We start from the raw sequence: 17,720 nt of genomic DNA on the forward strand, positions 1-17,720 counted from the left end.
TTGAGCAGGCTCATGCCCACTCAGGGCTTCATGTCACCACCACGAGATCATGATCTGAGCCGAAATCAAGGGTCGGATGCTTAAACCGACTGAGCCATCCAGGTGCCTCTATTTATTTACTTTATTTTTAAAGATTTTATTTTTAAGTAATCTCTACACCCAATGTGGGCCTCGAACTCATGAGTCCGAGATCAAGAGTTGCATATTCTTCCAACTGAGACTGCTAAGCACCCCTCAATCAAATTTCTTAGCCTCCTCCTTTCAAAGGGGTTACTCTGCAATATGTAATTATCTTAATGTTCATATTATCAAGCCACAGACTTGAAAATACTTGATAAATATTTTGTGGTCAAAAACATTACTGAAAGGCCAGGCTTCATGTGATCATTGGTTTGGAGAATGCAATTATTCTTGTGGGTGCAAAACTGCCTAAACCAACCAAATGCTTATAACTGCAATGTACTGTACAGTTTTCAGCTACTAATATTTAATTTTGAGGGTTCAAACAAGTTAGTGCAACCCAAGTGGCTAGCAACACGGTGTAATTATTTCTAGGGCTAACACTACACCAGAATTGATTGCAAAATTTCCTATGGAAAGAGCAAAAGGGGACAAGGCTGTAACTTGTATTAAATGCCTACCTGAATCTTATATGCCCTACCAACTGATTTTGACTAGTGATTCCCTCCCACCTCTGAAAACAAAATTACTACATTGAATAGATTTGGTAGAGGGGCATGTGTTTAGAGAAAAATGGTCTTCACTTTTATTTACTTTGTTTTCATGAACTGTATAGGTAAGTCCTTGGAGCAGGAGACAAAGTGGCCCTGTTGCAACTAGCTAAAATCTTCAAGTATTCACAGGGAAAGTGGGTTTCACAAAAAAGGTAACACCATAATCATTCTAACCTTCTAAAGAAAGGTTTGAGAATTACATCTGTGAATAAGTTCAAAAGTGACAGGTTATGTTATTTAAACTTAATTTAATAGCCACAGGTCATTTTATAAAACCTAAAGCATTAGGGGCGCCTGGGTGGCGCAGTCGGTTTAAGCGTCCGACTTCAGCCAGGTCCACGATCTCGCGGTCCGTGAGTTCGAGCCCCGCGTCAGGCTCTGGGCTGATGGCTCGGAGCCTGGAGCCTGTTTCCGATTCTGTGTCTCCCTCCTCTCTCTCTGCCCTCCCCGTTCATGCTCTGTCTCTGTCCCAAAATAAATAAAAACGTTGAAAAAAAAATTAAAAAAAAAAACAAAAAAAAAAACAAAAAAAAAAAACCTAAAGCATTAAATGTAGAAACAAATACTATTTGAATCAGAGCCAAGTATTCTTCTCATGTGAAAGTGTGTGATTGGGCTTTTTAAATGCTTAGTTGAAAAAAATATACATGATTGTTCTTATCTCTCAGAAGATGCATGATTAGCATTTTTTAAAAAATGGGTTATTGGGGCGCCTGGATGGCTCAGCCGGTTAAGCATCGGACTCTTGATTCGGCTCAGGTCATGGTCTCATGGTTCGTGGACTCGGGCCCCACACTGGGCTCTATGCTGACAGCATGGAGCCTGCTTGGGTTTCTCTCTCCCTCTCTCTCTGCCCCTCCCCTGCTTGCACTCTGTCTTTCAAAATAAATAAATAAACATTATTCTATTTTTTGACATTTATTTATTTTTGAGAGACAGAGAGAGAGAAAGCACGTATGGGGAAGGCCAGAGAGAGACACAGAATCTGAAGCAGGCTCCAGGCTCTGAGCTGCCAGCACAGAAGTCTCATGCAGGGCTTGAACTCACCAACTGCAAGATCTGCCCTGAGCTGAAAGCTGGATGCTTAATCGACCTCAGCCACCAAGGAGCCCCAAAAAATAAACTTTAAAATGGGTTTATTCTGTTTGGTGCTGCAGCTCAGGTCATGATCTCGCGGCTCATGAGTTCAAGCCCCATATTGGGCTCTGTGCTGACAGCTCATGGAGTCTGCTTCGGATTCTGTGTCTCCCTCTCTCTCTGTCCCCTCCCACCCCTTCCATGCTCTGTCTCTGTCTCTCTCTCTCTCTCAAAAATAAATAAAAACATTCAAAAAAAAGTTTTAAAAAATGGGTTATGTTGTTAACAAACAAAAATTCTATAATAGGAAAGACTTTCAGATTTATTATGTGTTTATTTAAATTAAGAATAATGTCTTCTAGAAGAAAAACTAGTTTTTATTTTATTTTTTTTACATTTATTTATTTTTGAGAGAGAAAAGAGACAGAGCGTGAGCAGGGGAGGGGCAGAGAGAGAGGGAGACACAGAATCTGAAGTAGCTCTAGGCTCTGAGCTGTCAGCACAGAGCCTGACACGGGGCTCGAACCCACAAATTGGGGAGATCATGACCTGAGCTGAAGTCGCTGTAGTTTCAGGCACCCTGAAAGCTAGTTTTAATATCATATCTAAAACAATGCAATTCAAGTTTTTGACTAGGTTATTTTCTACCTAATCTATATGCAGCAAACCCTTTTGGAGTTTTAAAGTGTTTTCATTTAAAATTATTTTTTATTACCCAGTTTAGGTTATTGCTCATTATTTTCAAAATTTTACCTCTTTGGATGAAGGCTCTTTTCTATCAGACTTCTCTGCAGGGCTGATTGCATCGGGGGTTTGAAGGGTCAGAGGTAGAGGGAAGGAGTTTGTGGAAATCGTGACTGTAATACCTTCATGCTGTCAACATTGCAAGTAGGGGGCCTTGTTCTATTTCTCGGGTTTTTTAAAGTGTATTTATTTATTTTGAGACGAGAGAGAGAGGGAGAGCACATTGTGGCGAGCTGGGGAGGGCACAGAGAGAAGGAGACAGAGATCCTAAGCAGGCTGTGTGCCGTCAGCACAGAGCCCATGTGGGGGCTTGGTCCCACAAACCATGAGATCATGACCTGAACAGAAGCAGGAATCAGATGCTCAACCAACTGAGCCATCCATGTGCCCTTATTTCTGGTTTGAATAAAACAGAAACACAACAAAATTTCCCACGTAATATCAGGTCAGGTCCACAATTTGCAGAAGCGAAAGCTCTTGCACCTTATTCCAAGGACTCAAGTCTGTTAATTGTGTCTGCAATTAGCCTCTCTGGTTGTAATCAGTTACAAGTGCAATTTCTGAGTGTGAACTAATTTTGGTGCAAAACTAGTCCCACCAAAACGAAAGCCCAAGTTGGAATGAAATTCAGATCTGTTTACCTCACTTACATCCTGAGGAGGAACTAATTTCTTCTGCAAGCCATAAAAAGACCCAAACGAGAAGACTGTGCAACTGAAGTACCTTCTTAACTTTTCTGGGAGTACTTAGATGTAAGTACTCTAGATTCTAGGAAAGTTTGCATTACTTTAATTACTACTAATATCTCACTAAGTTAAAAGATAATTATATTTATATAATAATTAAAAAAATTTTTTTGCTTTTTGTATTACTGTTAAAATGTGTTAAATGCTCTATACTGTACATAGGTACACAAACCATATACTCACACAGGAGGCACAAATAAATTACAACCCAGAATTCTACTACAATAGATTACTTAATGCATCGCTCTACTTAAAAGGCCTTAACAAAGAGCCAGTAGTATATAAGATGCAGATGTGAATGAGTTTTGCTGTTTGTCAAAACTCCCAAGTCCGCTTAGGACATTTGGCCTCACCCAGGAAATTTTTAACACACCAGAGTAGGTTAAAAAGCAAGACAAAACAAAATAAGGAGGCAGACCACCCCACACCTTTTGACAGCAGCTCATGTTTTAAAGGAACTTCCCGTGCAGATTTCTGAGATTCCCAATGTCGTTTTGGCATACCTATCTTACCACTGTGTTGCAGACAACAGCTTTAAGTTCCCCAATTCATAAATGTAATTAAATAATTACATTAGTGCTAATTAACATGAACCTGCAGATTATTTAAGCGCAAAAAACACTATTCAACTTCTTAATTATTCTTGTTCACACAGCATTTCCTTTTGCTCAGGCGCCCTAGGTGCAAATAAAGCATCCCATCTGCTCGTAATTAGAACTAAATAATTTCAGAGAATGTAGCTTATCATTTTGACTGCACATTTGATTAAAAACAGTGTACAAGCAATATCCTGGCTTATTGGCGTAACAGCAACAACACACGCAAGCCTGTGTTCTTCTATCATTAAAGAAGATCGAAAACATTATCTGTTATTTCAGGGGGAAAAAATACAACTTTTTAGTTCATTTCATACAGATGAAAGCGAATTACAGCAAATCACCTCTCCACTGAATAGCAGCCCCCACATAATGACTTTATTTGCTTAATCCCCAAATTAAACGCCGTTTCGAGCGAGGGCCCTGTGTTATTACTCTCATCATGTCGAGAACATTTTCCTGCCGAGACCAATTTGAATAAAACAAGGGGCCTTCCTTGAACTCAATCAAGGAGCCATAATGTGGTGGGTAATAGAGGTTGCTGATAGATTTGCAGGCAAAAGTGTTATACCTAATGATGGGATATGGATAATAGTCCTCCTGGAGGTCCTGATGCGATTCCAGTTGGCTGCCAGATGCTAAAAATCAAGAAGAGCATTGATCAGTGACAGGAAGCCGTAGTGGATTCATCTAGTCAAACTTCAGCTGTTTTTCCACTGTACAGTTAAGCCAGGCATAAATTATATTAATTGATTTAATTACATACTTAAAACATCTTCCCCAATTAATTTAATTAGGTGGCTACATGATGCTACTGGCAGGGGAAGATTAGAGGCAGCTCACTTAATTAACAGAATATGAATGAAAAAAAGAGAAAGCAAACATAAATGAAATTGTGAGCACTAATTAAAAGGCTGTCTGCAAACTTAAATACTTTCTGACAAAGTGGTGACAGCAATGTAGACAAGAGAGGATTTTTTTTTTCCTAGCAAATTAAAGTGCCAGAAGGTATATATAGGGAGAAAAGGTAGTGCAGTTAAAACATTGATTTTCTGACAGAACTACCATAGTCAAAGTGAAGGGACTTTTTTTCTATAGAAAAAATTGCAATAGATTTTACCGGTGCAAAAGCCAGATTCCTGGTTAGGGCTAAAATATGATGTACAAACACACGTAGGGTTTGTGCATCATACACGGGGAGGAGCAGAAGGCGAGAGAGAGAGGCTGAGGGGGAGGGTAGTTGGAGAGAGAAAGGGAAGACGAAGAGACAACTTACTGCAATCGCTCAAGCAAGAAATGTTTAGAAAAAGAGGTCTGCCTTAACAGCTGGCAGCCTTGTGTACCTTGGCTCGAATACGGAAATTCTCCAGGTGTCTTTCACGTGATTCCTGCAGGATCTTCTTCACTCGGGTCTTATGGCAATGTAAGAGCCACGCGATGGCAATCACACCTGAAGCCCACTTGCTGGCGATAAATGAAGAAAATTTGTCTCGCTTTGAAGCATTTCCATGTGGCTTGGATCTTGATGGCAGCCTCTGACTTTCCATCTTGGCCCTTGTACCTTTGGCCCGGAAGATTTAACATCATTTGGATGTGAACTGGGTTCTCTACCAGTGAGAGAAAGTCATATCTGGTAAGTTTATTCTTCAGCTCAAACTCTGGAAGGAAGGCTACCAAATTGTTTCCTTTTATTTTAACTTCTGGTATTGCATAGTCCCTGAGAAACTTCTTGATGTGTTCCAAGAGAGAAAAAATACTTCCCCAGGATAAATTAAAATGTTCCTTGAATGCTGAGAAGTCCGGGGCTGTCGTGTCTATGACACCATTAGAAATAGAGAAGTCATACTCCCATGGTGATTGCACAGCTCTAGAAGGTATTGTGACTTTCATGGCCTGTAGAAGGAAAGCGTCACCAGAGATGAAATATAATTGTGACCTTTTCAAATGAGTTGTCAAGACACACACTGTCACATCATCATCCATTACTCAATGCTAGGAAGAGATGGATCCTAGTTTTGACTTACAAACATGTCATAATAGGAAAGTCTGGCCAGGATTTTTCATGAAACTCATCAACAGAAGAATATCTTAGAGGTTACTCAAAGCTATTAAATTTTTGGGGACACCTGGTTGGCTCAGTTGGTTAAGCATCTGACTTTGGCTCAGGTCATGATCTCGCAGTTTGTGAGTTCGAGCCCCGCGTCGGGCTCTGTGCTGACAGCTCAGAGCCTGGAGCCTGCTTCAGATTCTGTGTCTTCCTCTCTCTCGCCCCTCCCCTACTCATTCTCTCTCTCTCTCTCTCTCTCTCTCTCTCTCTCTCTGTCTCTCAAAAAAAAACATTAACTTTTTTTTAAAGCTATTAAGTTTTTTATACAAGTGTTACAAAATTGTTTAAGGAAACCGATCATATAAAAGTTATGCATTTAGTTTACTTTGATATGGTCAGCCAACCCATAGTCTCTGCGATTTACATTTTGTACACATTCATGAGTGGAATCATATTCCTGCTTTCTTGTTTGTCTGTTATCCACCAGTCCTGAAAAGCAGGGTGGAATCTTTCTTTGCAGTCTTGACTATAACTTCAAATGTGTGCATCAAGCTGTCCTGCCTCTTCTGACTTTCTAACGGGTCGTCACTTTCCAACATTTACAGTTCTTTTGCCACCTTCTGTTAGGATCCAGGAGGGTTTTTTTTTGTTTGTTTGTTTGTTTGTTTTTTTACAAGGAGTGTTATGCTGTGTGTGTTCACCCTTGCCACTCTCTAGGTTTCTCTTGACATTTGTTCTTTTCAACTTAAATCTCGTATCTTCTTAGGGACATACCTGGAGTTGTCCCCAGGTAGAGAGAATCTGAAATCTCATAAAAAACTAAAGAAGACTTTGGTTTTTCATTTTGCTCCCATCTGTACTGATTGAAATTTTAAGTCATGTAAACATACTACATTTACTTCTGAATGTCAAGAGGGTTCTCTAAGAATGGGGTCATGGACAGTTTTTTTCCTTATGCTTTTCTGCATGAAAAAAATGAATAGATGTGATTAAAAATAAAATCCGAAGAGGTTTGGGTGACAACAGTGATATATGTCACACGTATCCCTCAAAAAAATAAAGAAAAGGAAATTGTGGTTGTGTCTGTGTCCAGTGTGAAATCACTATATTTCATCATTGAAACCTGTTGCATTAGAAAAACAGACACTCTGCCCTATGGTCTAAATGTTCCTAATGGTCTGGGAGGGGGAAGGGTGGGCATAGATATTTCAGGCTCTGCCTTCTCCTCTGTAAGCCAGGTATCAACTTACTGTGCTGATTGCTTCTTGCTTAGGGATTTAAGGAACAGATTGTCTTCAATATGTCACCATTTACCAATCTTTACCAAATTGTAGGATTATATTGTTCTCTGCATTTTGAAGAGTTTTTAGAGAACTCAAAGAAAAAAAAAAGACCCAAGTAATTAATCAATAACCATTATGTCACAGCACTGGGTTGAGTATAACTGTTAGATTGTTCATGCTTTGTCTCTACTAAACAAATGTTAATTGGTATCAATTAACAAAGTCAAGGCAGAAAGCTATCTAAAAGAAGCCAAGAGATCATTTATAGTAATAGCACAATAAACAAGCACAATTTTTTTTTAAATAAAGAAAAGAAACACTTCAAATTCTTTTCTTTTCTCAGGCAGTGGAATAATTAGACTGTCACCTCAGGTAAAAATGCTGAAAAGCAAGTGTTAAGTCCAAGAGGAGGGATTTCCTTGAACTTTAGAGGCAGACTTTAAATTTTTTTTTAAGTTTATTTATTTATTTTGAGAGAGACAGAGACAGCACTAGTGGGGGAGGGGTAGAGAAAGTGGAAGACAGAATCCCAAGCAGGCTCTGCGATGTCAGCCGAGAGCCCTACACGGGGCTCGAACTCACGAAACCACGAGATCACGACCTGAGCCGAGACCTGAGCCAAAAGCAAGAGTCGGACGCTTAACCGACTGAGCCACCCAGGCGCCCCTAGAGGCAGACTTTAAATGGCAGTGAACTTTTTGCACACTTTTAACTTAAGATTTGTGACAGGCATAGGAATGATGGAAAAAGTCTTCTAGCCAAGACCCTAGCCCTTTCTGATCTTCTCAAGGCATCAAGAGAGAATGTAAACTGTTTGGTGGATAGAAACGAATTCTTGGATGGGCAAGAGAGAGTTGGAGAAGTAATGCCTTGTGTAGCAGACATCAGCGCTGGCAGGAAAAGTCATGGCAAGTGGCACAGGTTCCAACAGAAATGGCCTGTGGGTACGTTTCTGCCTTCCTTCAAGAATGGGTTCTTGGGGCGCCTGGGTGGCGCAGTCAGTTAAGCGTCTGACTTCAGCCAGGTCACGATCTCGCGGTCCGTGAGTTCGAGCCCCGCGTCGGGCTCTGGGCTGATGGCTCAGAGCCTGGAGCCTGCTTCTGATTCTGTGTCTCCCTCTCTCTCTGCCCCTCCCCCGTTCATGCTCTGTCTCTCTCTGTCTTAAAAATAAATAAACGTTGGAAAAAAAAAATTAAAAAAAAAAGAATGGGTTCTAATGGTGGGAAGGTTAGAGTCAAGAGAAGAATGGCCATGCTTCATCAGTGACAGACACGGACAGTCATCACAGATGGACGTGTCTGCAGCTGGCTGGTCCTGCCAGTCACACTTTTGATCCTGTTAACGAGACCCTGAGGCTTCTAGAGGAAATGCAGCTATGGACGGGACAATTGCTCAAGAACCTGGTTTCCTGGGAAATATTAAACCCTTTTTGAAATTCCTTGTCTTTACAGAGACTCATGTGGAACTGGGACCATCGATGAAAATGGAGCAACCTTGGGAGAAGATTCTGAAAGAAGAGGACTCCAGTCTCTCTCAGGCAGTGCCTTCAAATGGTGTAGGTGTGGGGCGTGTATGTACGTCAGCAAATGAGTTTCAGACCTTTTGAAAGAATAGCCCTGGTTTGGGAATGGGGTTACAGAACTGAACAGTGGCTGTTTGAGAACAAAGGGATTATACCTCCCTACCTTCTTGGATGATATTCCAGTAAAGACCTGTTTTCCAAGGAAACACACTCTTGGACATCAAATAGACCACTCAGGCACGGGGAAGCTATGGGTTTGGAGTCAGCTAAAGCATAACTGTAGTACATCTGTCACAGAGAATGCCACACTTGGGAGCACTTCACACTTAGAGCTGGAAAAGACATGTCTCTCAAGAGGAAGGCTTCCCAAATTAAAGCAGTGCATCAGCATTGTGGGATCCATTGAGCAGGTAAAGACAAAGCTGCTTCACAGCCTGCTAGGAATAAGAGCCCTGATTAAAGGTCACGCCAGCCTTCAGATTCCGGTTTCTTCTGCTATTTTTCCTTTACTATTTATCTCCATGAACTTGTCTGCAATTATCTGTCGCCAACCTTCTTTCTCTCCGCCTACCTTCTTCCTTCTTCTTCCTTTTCTTCCCACTCCCTCCCTTTCTCTCCCTTTCTCCCTTTCTCCCTTTTTTTTTTGTTTTTTTTGTTTTTAAGATATGCTGTACTCCCAACATGATGTTGCTGAGTAGCAATATTGTTTTCCTTCTAGTGGAGATGGCTCTCTGTCATGCCATCCACTTGCTCTCCTGGTCCTTCCTGAGCTCCTGGCCACACCTTCACCAGGGCCCAAACCTGTGGCATCGTTTAGCATCCTGCTCTAACTAACTGAATCGACTAGCTGGGAAATGCTCTTCATCATCTGAAAAGTGTTACTACTAATTAGGTAATTTTGAGAGTTTCTGGAGCAGTAATTTAGGAAGAACTCTGAATTTAAAAGAAACGAACAAACAAACAAACAAAACCCAGGAAGGCAAGACGATGATTACATATGCAGGTAAGCTATAAGTGGGAAGCAAAAAAGATAGGCCCAGTATTACCTCCTAAATTTTAGAAATAACTGCCACAATGAAAAACTCTAGGAAAAAAAGGCATGTACTTCTAAGATGAATGTCTTTATGAAAAATGTTCTTTTCACACATGTGGATAGCATGTGGATGCAGGATTAAACCATATCTGAGGATCCCTAAATTAGATATAACCAAGATCTCCCGGTGGTAAATGGTCAAGTATATGGGATAATCCAACATGGATATCATCTTTAGGGAAGGATTTGCCTAGAAGGACAGACTAAAATTGCTTTTGAATCCATAAACTGATGTTCAGTTTCTCCAAAACGCAAACATATCCATGATTAATTAGCTTTGGCAGCGCTGTTGTGTGAAAAAGAATAAATTCTTCCTGCCATTAGGGCTCTATGTGAGTGCTTACATTCAGAGTATGAGTGAAGTGACTCTCAGAGATGGAACTTTCATTCTTTCCTGAAAACCAGGGAGGCCATTGGTCTGGCCTGTTCTTTAATAATTGTTAACAGTCTGAAATGTGTTAAGCTTTGTACAAAACAGATATCAGTACCTCAGATTGTCAGCACTATTTGAAAGATATAAATAATATTCAGAGAGAGTAGCTGACCTAATCAGGATTTAGGGATTCAGCATAATTACAGTCCTGAATTTTAGAGCATGAAGGCCTTGCCTTTTTTGTTTGTTTGTTTGTTTGTTTGTTTGTTTTACCAAATAGGCTATTATGGGCTCGGAGAAACGAGCCTTGGCCCTACAGTCTGACTCACCTAGGTTGGAGTCCAAGCTCTGCCGCTGTCTGCTACACATTCCTGGGCAAGTTACCATCTGCTATGGATTGAATGTTTGTGTCTCCATAACATTTGTATGTTGAAGCCCAGTTCTTGGTGTGATGGTGTTTGGAGGCGGGGCCTCTAAGAAATAATTAGGTCATGAAGGTGGAGGCTTCATGATGAGATTAACGCCCTTATAAGAAGAGAGACAAGAGAGATGATTTCTCTGTCATGTGAAAATATAGGAAGAAGGTGGCTGTTTGCAGAGCAGGAAGAGGGCCCTCAACACAACCTAACCACACTGGCACCCTAATCTTGCACTTCCAGCCTCCAGAACTTGGAGAAATAAATGTTTGTTGTGTAAGCCCCCCAGCTTATGTCATTTTGTTACGGTAGTCCAAGCTAAGACAACATCCTCTCTGAATTTAAATGTTTCTCATCTCTAAAAATGATAGATCTCTGCAGAGTTGCTGTGAAGATCATAATATGTGTAAAGAGCCTTTCACAGTGTCTTACCTCCGGTCATGTTTAGGTTATTAGTGTGGATGAGGAAACAGGCTCAGAGAGGTTAGGTGATTTGCCCAAGATCACATAACTAGTCACCTTTCCCTTCCCCCATACCATCCATGCCCAAAGCCCTAACTGTCCAGAACGTCCTGTAGGACCCCTTACCAAGCTGTGCTCTCCTTGTTCAACCTTCCTTTTACTACCTCCTTCATCAGAGCTGACCTGGTCTGGACCTGCTATTTCTTTCTTATTTGGAAAGTGGCCTGTTCAACTAACCCCCATGAACATGCTAATGAACCATGGCATGGAAGAAAAGTGAGGGATTTGAAGTGAGAAGACATAGGATCTAGGCTGTTACCACGCTACTACACGGCCTTGGGAAGTCACCTCTCCTGTGGGCTGTTTCCATTAGGGGATCATTCAAGGTGCTTCTGATTTTGATACCCTAAGTGTCTCTGACTTAAAGTGATTTTGACACCCTAGGTCTCTCTGACCTATTAATTGGTATGTGTTGTTTAATAAACTCCTGGAGTTAGCAGAGCCAGCAAATTGAAGATATACCTTCAATTGAGTCATTTCATGTACTATAAGAAAGACCTAGGGATTTTTTTCCCCTCCTATTTTTAAATAGGAAGCTCTTTCTAGAAATTTACAAACCAGTAGAGGAAGAGCTGTTTACACCAACTATACGTACAGGTGGTCACGGGGAGAGAACCCCAAAGAGTGATATTCCAGTATTTCAGGGTCTGCAAATCCCCCAAACAGTTCTCAGTTCGTAAGACCTAGAAACTGCATTTAAGCTATAACTGTCAATTAAAACTGAGAGTCAGAGTCCCTAAGCTTTATAAAGAGGATTAAAAGGCAAAAACAGAGAATTCACTGAGCAGAGACATACAAAGGGAGAGAATTGTGTGTAAAGGCCGCTCGCATGAGTGGCAATTTTCTAGGGCTAATTTCTGCAATCGCTTTGAAAGATCTATTATTCAAATGAGTCTTCCTGAACTCTGAAACACTTTCTGAGGAGGAAAAAAAGGTTCCTGTGGAACAAAAACACTCAATGGATCAATTCTAGTTGAAGATCAAACAGAACAAAATCAGGAAGACTTTTTTTAAAATAGATGGTGTATATGTCAAATGTGAACTTTCCTTTTCTAGAGACCCATCTCATTTTACTGCTGCATTGATTTCATTTTTTCTGTTACCTTTCTAATATTTTCTGAGAGCATGTGACATAGATAAGGACCACTGAGGGACAATTATGACTGATGGTTGGAACCTGCCAGGGATATGTACAGGGAACCTGGCAGAAGGGGAATGGAAAGAAGCCTGGGTTCCTATATTCCTGAGAAAAGAGCCATCGTCATCTTCTCTATGGGTAAAGGAATAAGATGTGAGCCTCCCAAAGGACCTGTGTTATCACCAAAGTAAAGCTTGACATTATAGTTTTCTTGAGAAAAATGTGTACATAGCAAGTCTGGTGATCCCACATGGCTAAAAGATACTTGCAAAATTCTTATAACACCCCACCTTTTCACATTTGCTAACCTACATATGTATTCCACTTTATTTTCATTCATAGCACTCATCACTGCCTGCATTATATTAAATATCTGCCTTCCTCACCAGAATATAAGTCCCAAGAAGGCAAAAACTTGGTTTGTTTTGTTCACTGCTGTATCCCCAGTGGCTAGTACACTTCCTGGCACACGGTTAAAAGGTGAACAAAGATTAGTGGAAGGAAGGAAGGAAGGAAGGAAGGAAGGAAGGAAGGAAGGAAGGAAAGAAGGAAGGAGGTGAATAGTGCAATTTAAATTCATAGCCACTTGGGCTGGATTTACAGCACAAAACTGTTCTGTGATCATACAAGTTATTTGCAAACTCACAGCTTGAGTTTTGAAACACCAGCAGACCACTTGGATCTGAAAATGTCCATACCCTTGACCAAGAAATGGTCAAGTAGCTTATGGGTTGCCTGGGTGGCTTAGCTGGTTAAGTGTTCAACTCTTGATTTTGGCTCAGGTCATGATGTCAGGGCCATGAGATTGAGCCCCACTGTTGGGCTCTATGCTATGCGTGGAGCCTGCTTAAGATTCTGTCTCTCCCTCTCCTCTACCCTTCCCACTCACGTGCTCTCACTGCTCTTTCTCTAAAAAAAAGTAGCTTAAATAGTACAAAGATTTATGTAGAAATATGAAAAATGTTCATGGCAGTTTGATTTATAACAGGAAATTATTTAATTGCTTATTAATAACTAAAATAATATAATTAAAATAATTATAATATAATTAATTATTATATTAATGATTATTATAATATAAATACATATATAAAATAATATATCTTTTATATAATATATATAAATAAAATATCAAATAATTATACTGATATAATATAATATAATTATAATATAATATAATTATAATCATATATTATATATGATTATATATATTATATATGGATATATGATTATAATATAATGACATTTATAATTAATATCTAACAATAGGTAATAGCTAAGAAAATTATGGTATATCTTTAAGACAGAATATTATGTAGCCATTAAAAATATTTTATAAAGACTTTTAAGTCATATGTATAAAAGCTTATGATAAATTGTTGGGAGAAAAGAGATAGATTACAGTTGAATATACTGTATGATACCAATAGTGGGCCAAGCCAAAAATTTAAATAATGCCAAAGGGTTATGGTATTACAGGAAATTTTTTTTTTGGATACTTTGGCATTTTTTCCCTCCTTTCTGAACTTCCCAAATTTTCCGTGAATGATCAGATCACACTCTCATGAATGAAAAAGATAAAGTAAAAAAATTAAGATTATTTTGTGGCTTACTGATAACCTAACATTTTTTTCTGGTTTATATAAGTAAAATTGCTAGTCACATGCAATAGCAATGTACATTTAGGTGATGTCATGAAGAGAGGTAAAGACAATTTGTCATTTACTTCTTGCAAGAAAAAAATTGTTTTGCACATAAAGCTGTATAATTTAATTCACTTTGAAAGTTCATGCCAAAAATGCATTAAGTGAGGGTGGCAGTTTTCTAATGAATCAGACAAATGGAAATTGTTTTAAAGATGCCACAGGTTTTTGTTTCTGTTTTTTGTAATCTTCTTCCTTTCCTTCCTTCAAGAATGTAAATTAAATGAGGTTTCAGGAGGGAAAGTGAATCTAAAAGAGGAAAGAACGTTCTAGACTTCCTTCTGAATCTCATCTTGTATCTCCAGGATACAGGGCTCTCTAATCCTTGCCAAAGTATGACCTACCCTCTCTTTAACCCTTTAGGGCAAGACAAGAAAGGAGACAGGTTTGTGCTGGGGCACCAAAACCCACCAGGAGGCACGCTGCACTCTTCAAGAAGTAGGCTTATTTGGGGGAGCCTGGGTGGCTCAGTCAGTTAAGCATCCAACTTCGCTCCAGGACATGATCTCACAGTCGGTAAGTTCAGGCCCTGTGTCGGCTTCCTGTGCTGACAGCTCAGAGCCTGGGTTCCTGCTTCAGATCTGTGTGTGTGTGTCTCTCTCTCTCTCCTGCACCTCCCCTGCTCATGCTCTGTCTCTCTCTCTCTCTCTCTCAAAAACTAAATTAAAAAACATAAAAAATTTAATAAAAAAAAGAAGTAGGCATATTTGGAAAAATGTCTATTCATGTCCTCTGCCAGTTTTTATTGGATTATTTGTGTTTTTTGGGGTGTTGAGTTGTATAAGTTCTTTATATATTTTGCATATTAACCCCTTATGGATATATCATTGCAAATATTTTATCCCATTCAATAGGTTGCCTTTTTTGTTTTGTTGATGGTTTCCTTTGCCGTGCAGAAGCTTTTTATTTTGTTGTAGTCACAATAGTTTAATTTTGTTTTGTTCCCCTTTGCCAGAGGAGACCTATATCTAGAAAAATGTTTCCACAGCCAGTGTCAATAAATTACTACCTATGTTTTCTTCTAGAAGAATCCAGATAGCCAGCAGACATATGAAAGATGCTCAGCATCACTAATTATCAGGGAAATGCAAATCAAAACCACAATGAGATATCACCTCACACTTGTCAGAATGACTAAATTAAAAAACAAAAAAACATAAGAAATAACAGTGTGGCAAGGATGTGGAGGAAAAAGGAACCCTCTTGCACTGTTGGTGGGAATGCAAATTGGTAGAGCCACTGTGGAAAACGGTATGGAATTTCTTCAAAAATATTAAAAATAGAATTACCATATGATACTGTGTATTCACCCAAAGAAATGAATGGAATATTCATACACACAATGGGAATATTCCTATTCACCCACAATGGAATATTACTTAACCATAAGAAAGAATCTTGCCATTGCAATGATGTGTACAGATCTAGAGGGTGTAATGTCAAACAGAGAAAGACAAATACCATATAATTTCACTCATATATGCAATTAAGAAACAAATGAACCACGAAGAAAAGAGACCAAAAAACCCCACCAGACTCTTAAATATAGAGAACTGATGGTTATTAGAGGGGAGGTTTGTCGGGGGATGGGTGAAATAGATGAAGGGGATTATAAAGTACCCATGTGATGAGCACTGGGTAATGGATACAATGGTTGAATCACTATATTGTATGCCTGAAACTAACTTAACACTGTATGTTAATTACACTTCAATAAAAATAAAAAAGAAGTAGGCTTATTTCTTTTAGTAGATAGGACACATTAAACCTTAAAGCTGCTCCTAGATACCCGCCCCCCCTGGTTTTCAGAGTATATATTTTTAAACTTGAAACACTTTGTTCAGAAACCATATAATCTATGATGCTAAACAGGTACACACTTAACACAGCTGCTGTGGTGTGCGAGGCCTGGAGCCCACCTATTGGGCACTTCGGCTCTCTCCTTTTCCTGGAGGTCTTGGATTGAGTGTTTATGGGGCTATGGAAGTTCTGTAGAGAAATGGATCTGGTCTAATCCCTTCCTTATACAGATGGGGGAAGGAGACTAGATGGGGTGGTGTCACTGTAACACATGTTGCCTGATTAAATAGTTCAGCTGACTCACCTGTAAAAATAATCACAATTTTTTTAACATAAGGATCAAGGGCCTATGTTGGAGAGATACTAAAGAGAGTAATAATATAACAAACAGGACCCCAAAATTGACATTAAAGGTTATCCCCAAACCTATTCTTTCTATATCAAAGGTGATTTTACAGCAGAGGTATGACTTATGAAATAGGATTTTCTTTTCTTTTTTCTTCTTTAATTTGGAAAAAGTTTTGAAAATACAGAAAAGTACAGAGAATAAAATAAAAAACTACATGGGCAGTGTTAATCTTTTGTCTTCTTTGCTTTGTGTATAACATATACTGTTATTTATCTATCCATGGCTCCTAAACAAGCAAAGCAAGCTACAAAAGTCCAGTAGTTTAAACTGGGGGAATCTCCATGAGGATGATTTAGATAACATTAGATAATACAGAACACATAAAATATATATGATATATATATGTATGTATATATATATATATATGAAACAAAGAAGACAAGAATTATATAAACATGTATATTTTAAAAGAGTATATTTTATTTTATTTATTTATTTATTTATTTAATTTTTTAACGTTTATTTATTTTTGAGACGGAGAGAGACACAGCATGAACGGGGGAGGGGCAGAGAGAGAGGGAAACACAGAATCGGAAGCAGGCTCCAGGCTCTGAGCCATCAGCCAGAGCCCGACGCGGGGATCGAACCCGCGGACCGCGAGATCGTGACCTGAGCTGAAGTCGGACGCTCAACCGACTGAGCCACCCAGGCGCCCCAAAAGAGTATATTTTAAATATTTATAATTATTATTATAAATTCAGATATGCTTAAATTGTTTATATATTTATATACATGTGGAAATTTAAAAAATCAACACATAAAGTACAGTTGAAATCCTCTCTGTATTCCTTTTTAGCTCATTCCTCTCCTTTCCCCATTTCCGGAAGCAAACACACTCATGAATTTAATCTGGACCCTTGTGTCCAATAAATACATTTGTTTGCTTCTTTTACCCACAAAGTAGATTTTTTATTATCAAATATTAGTTGAAATTAATGGATCTTAACATAGCTGTTAGCATGCCTGCCTTGAGATAATAAATTGATGTTTTGCTGAGAGAGGCAATTTTAGCAACTTTAAGCGTTTAACTAGATCCCTGAAAATAAAGACCTCAGATTTCTTGAAATAACTACAAACTCTTCCACTGTTTATTATCTTCTTCCTTGGATCCTTGTGCAGAGCCTGACTGACTCAAATTTACCCTTCTACTTCTTGAGTGTTGGTTATTTGGTTAATGTTCTAGAAGACAGAAAAGGCTCTTAAGGTCACAGCCAATGAAAGCAGACATGACAGGCACCATCCTGAGGGTGAAGGAAACAAACAAAAAAATACACCAGAAATGGGTTCTCTGCATACGAGACACCGGGTAGAGAAAATGTTAGATTACATTAAGAAGGCGGAGATATAGTATCACTTAGAAAGATTTCCATAAAAAATGATTGAAAGTTTTAAAAATGTCTAATGCTTTGAGGCTCTGGCAGTCACAGAGTCCAGTTCTGCGTCCTGGCTCTGTCACTTACTAGTTGGATGACCTTAACTTCTCTGTGTTCAGGTCCTTCCAGTAAAATGAGAATAAT

The 17,720-nt window shown here is 39.2% G+C and overlaps 1 protein-coding gene across 1 annotated transcript in view; it reads right to left on the bottom strand.

The window, feature by feature from the left end:
* IQCH (IQ motif containing H) overlaps positions 1–17,720 on the bottom strand; it is a 147,180-nt gene that overhangs the window by 97,166 nt on the left and 32,294 nt on the right. The window contains 3 exon segments of the mRNA XM_032593614.1: positions 4,469–4,535; positions 5,241–5,361; positions 5,363–5,790. Of these exon segments, the coding sequence (XP_032449505.1) occupies positions 4,469–4,535; positions 5,241–5,361; positions 5,363–5,790 (616 nt within the window).

This window comes from Lynx canadensis, chromosome B3 (assembly GCF_007474595.2).
Source record: "Lynx canadensis isolate LIC74 chromosome B3, mLynCan4.pri.v2, whole genome shotgun sequence".
Taxonomy (NCBI): Eukaryota; Metazoa; Chordata; class Mammalia; order Carnivora; family Felidae; genus Lynx; species Lynx canadensis.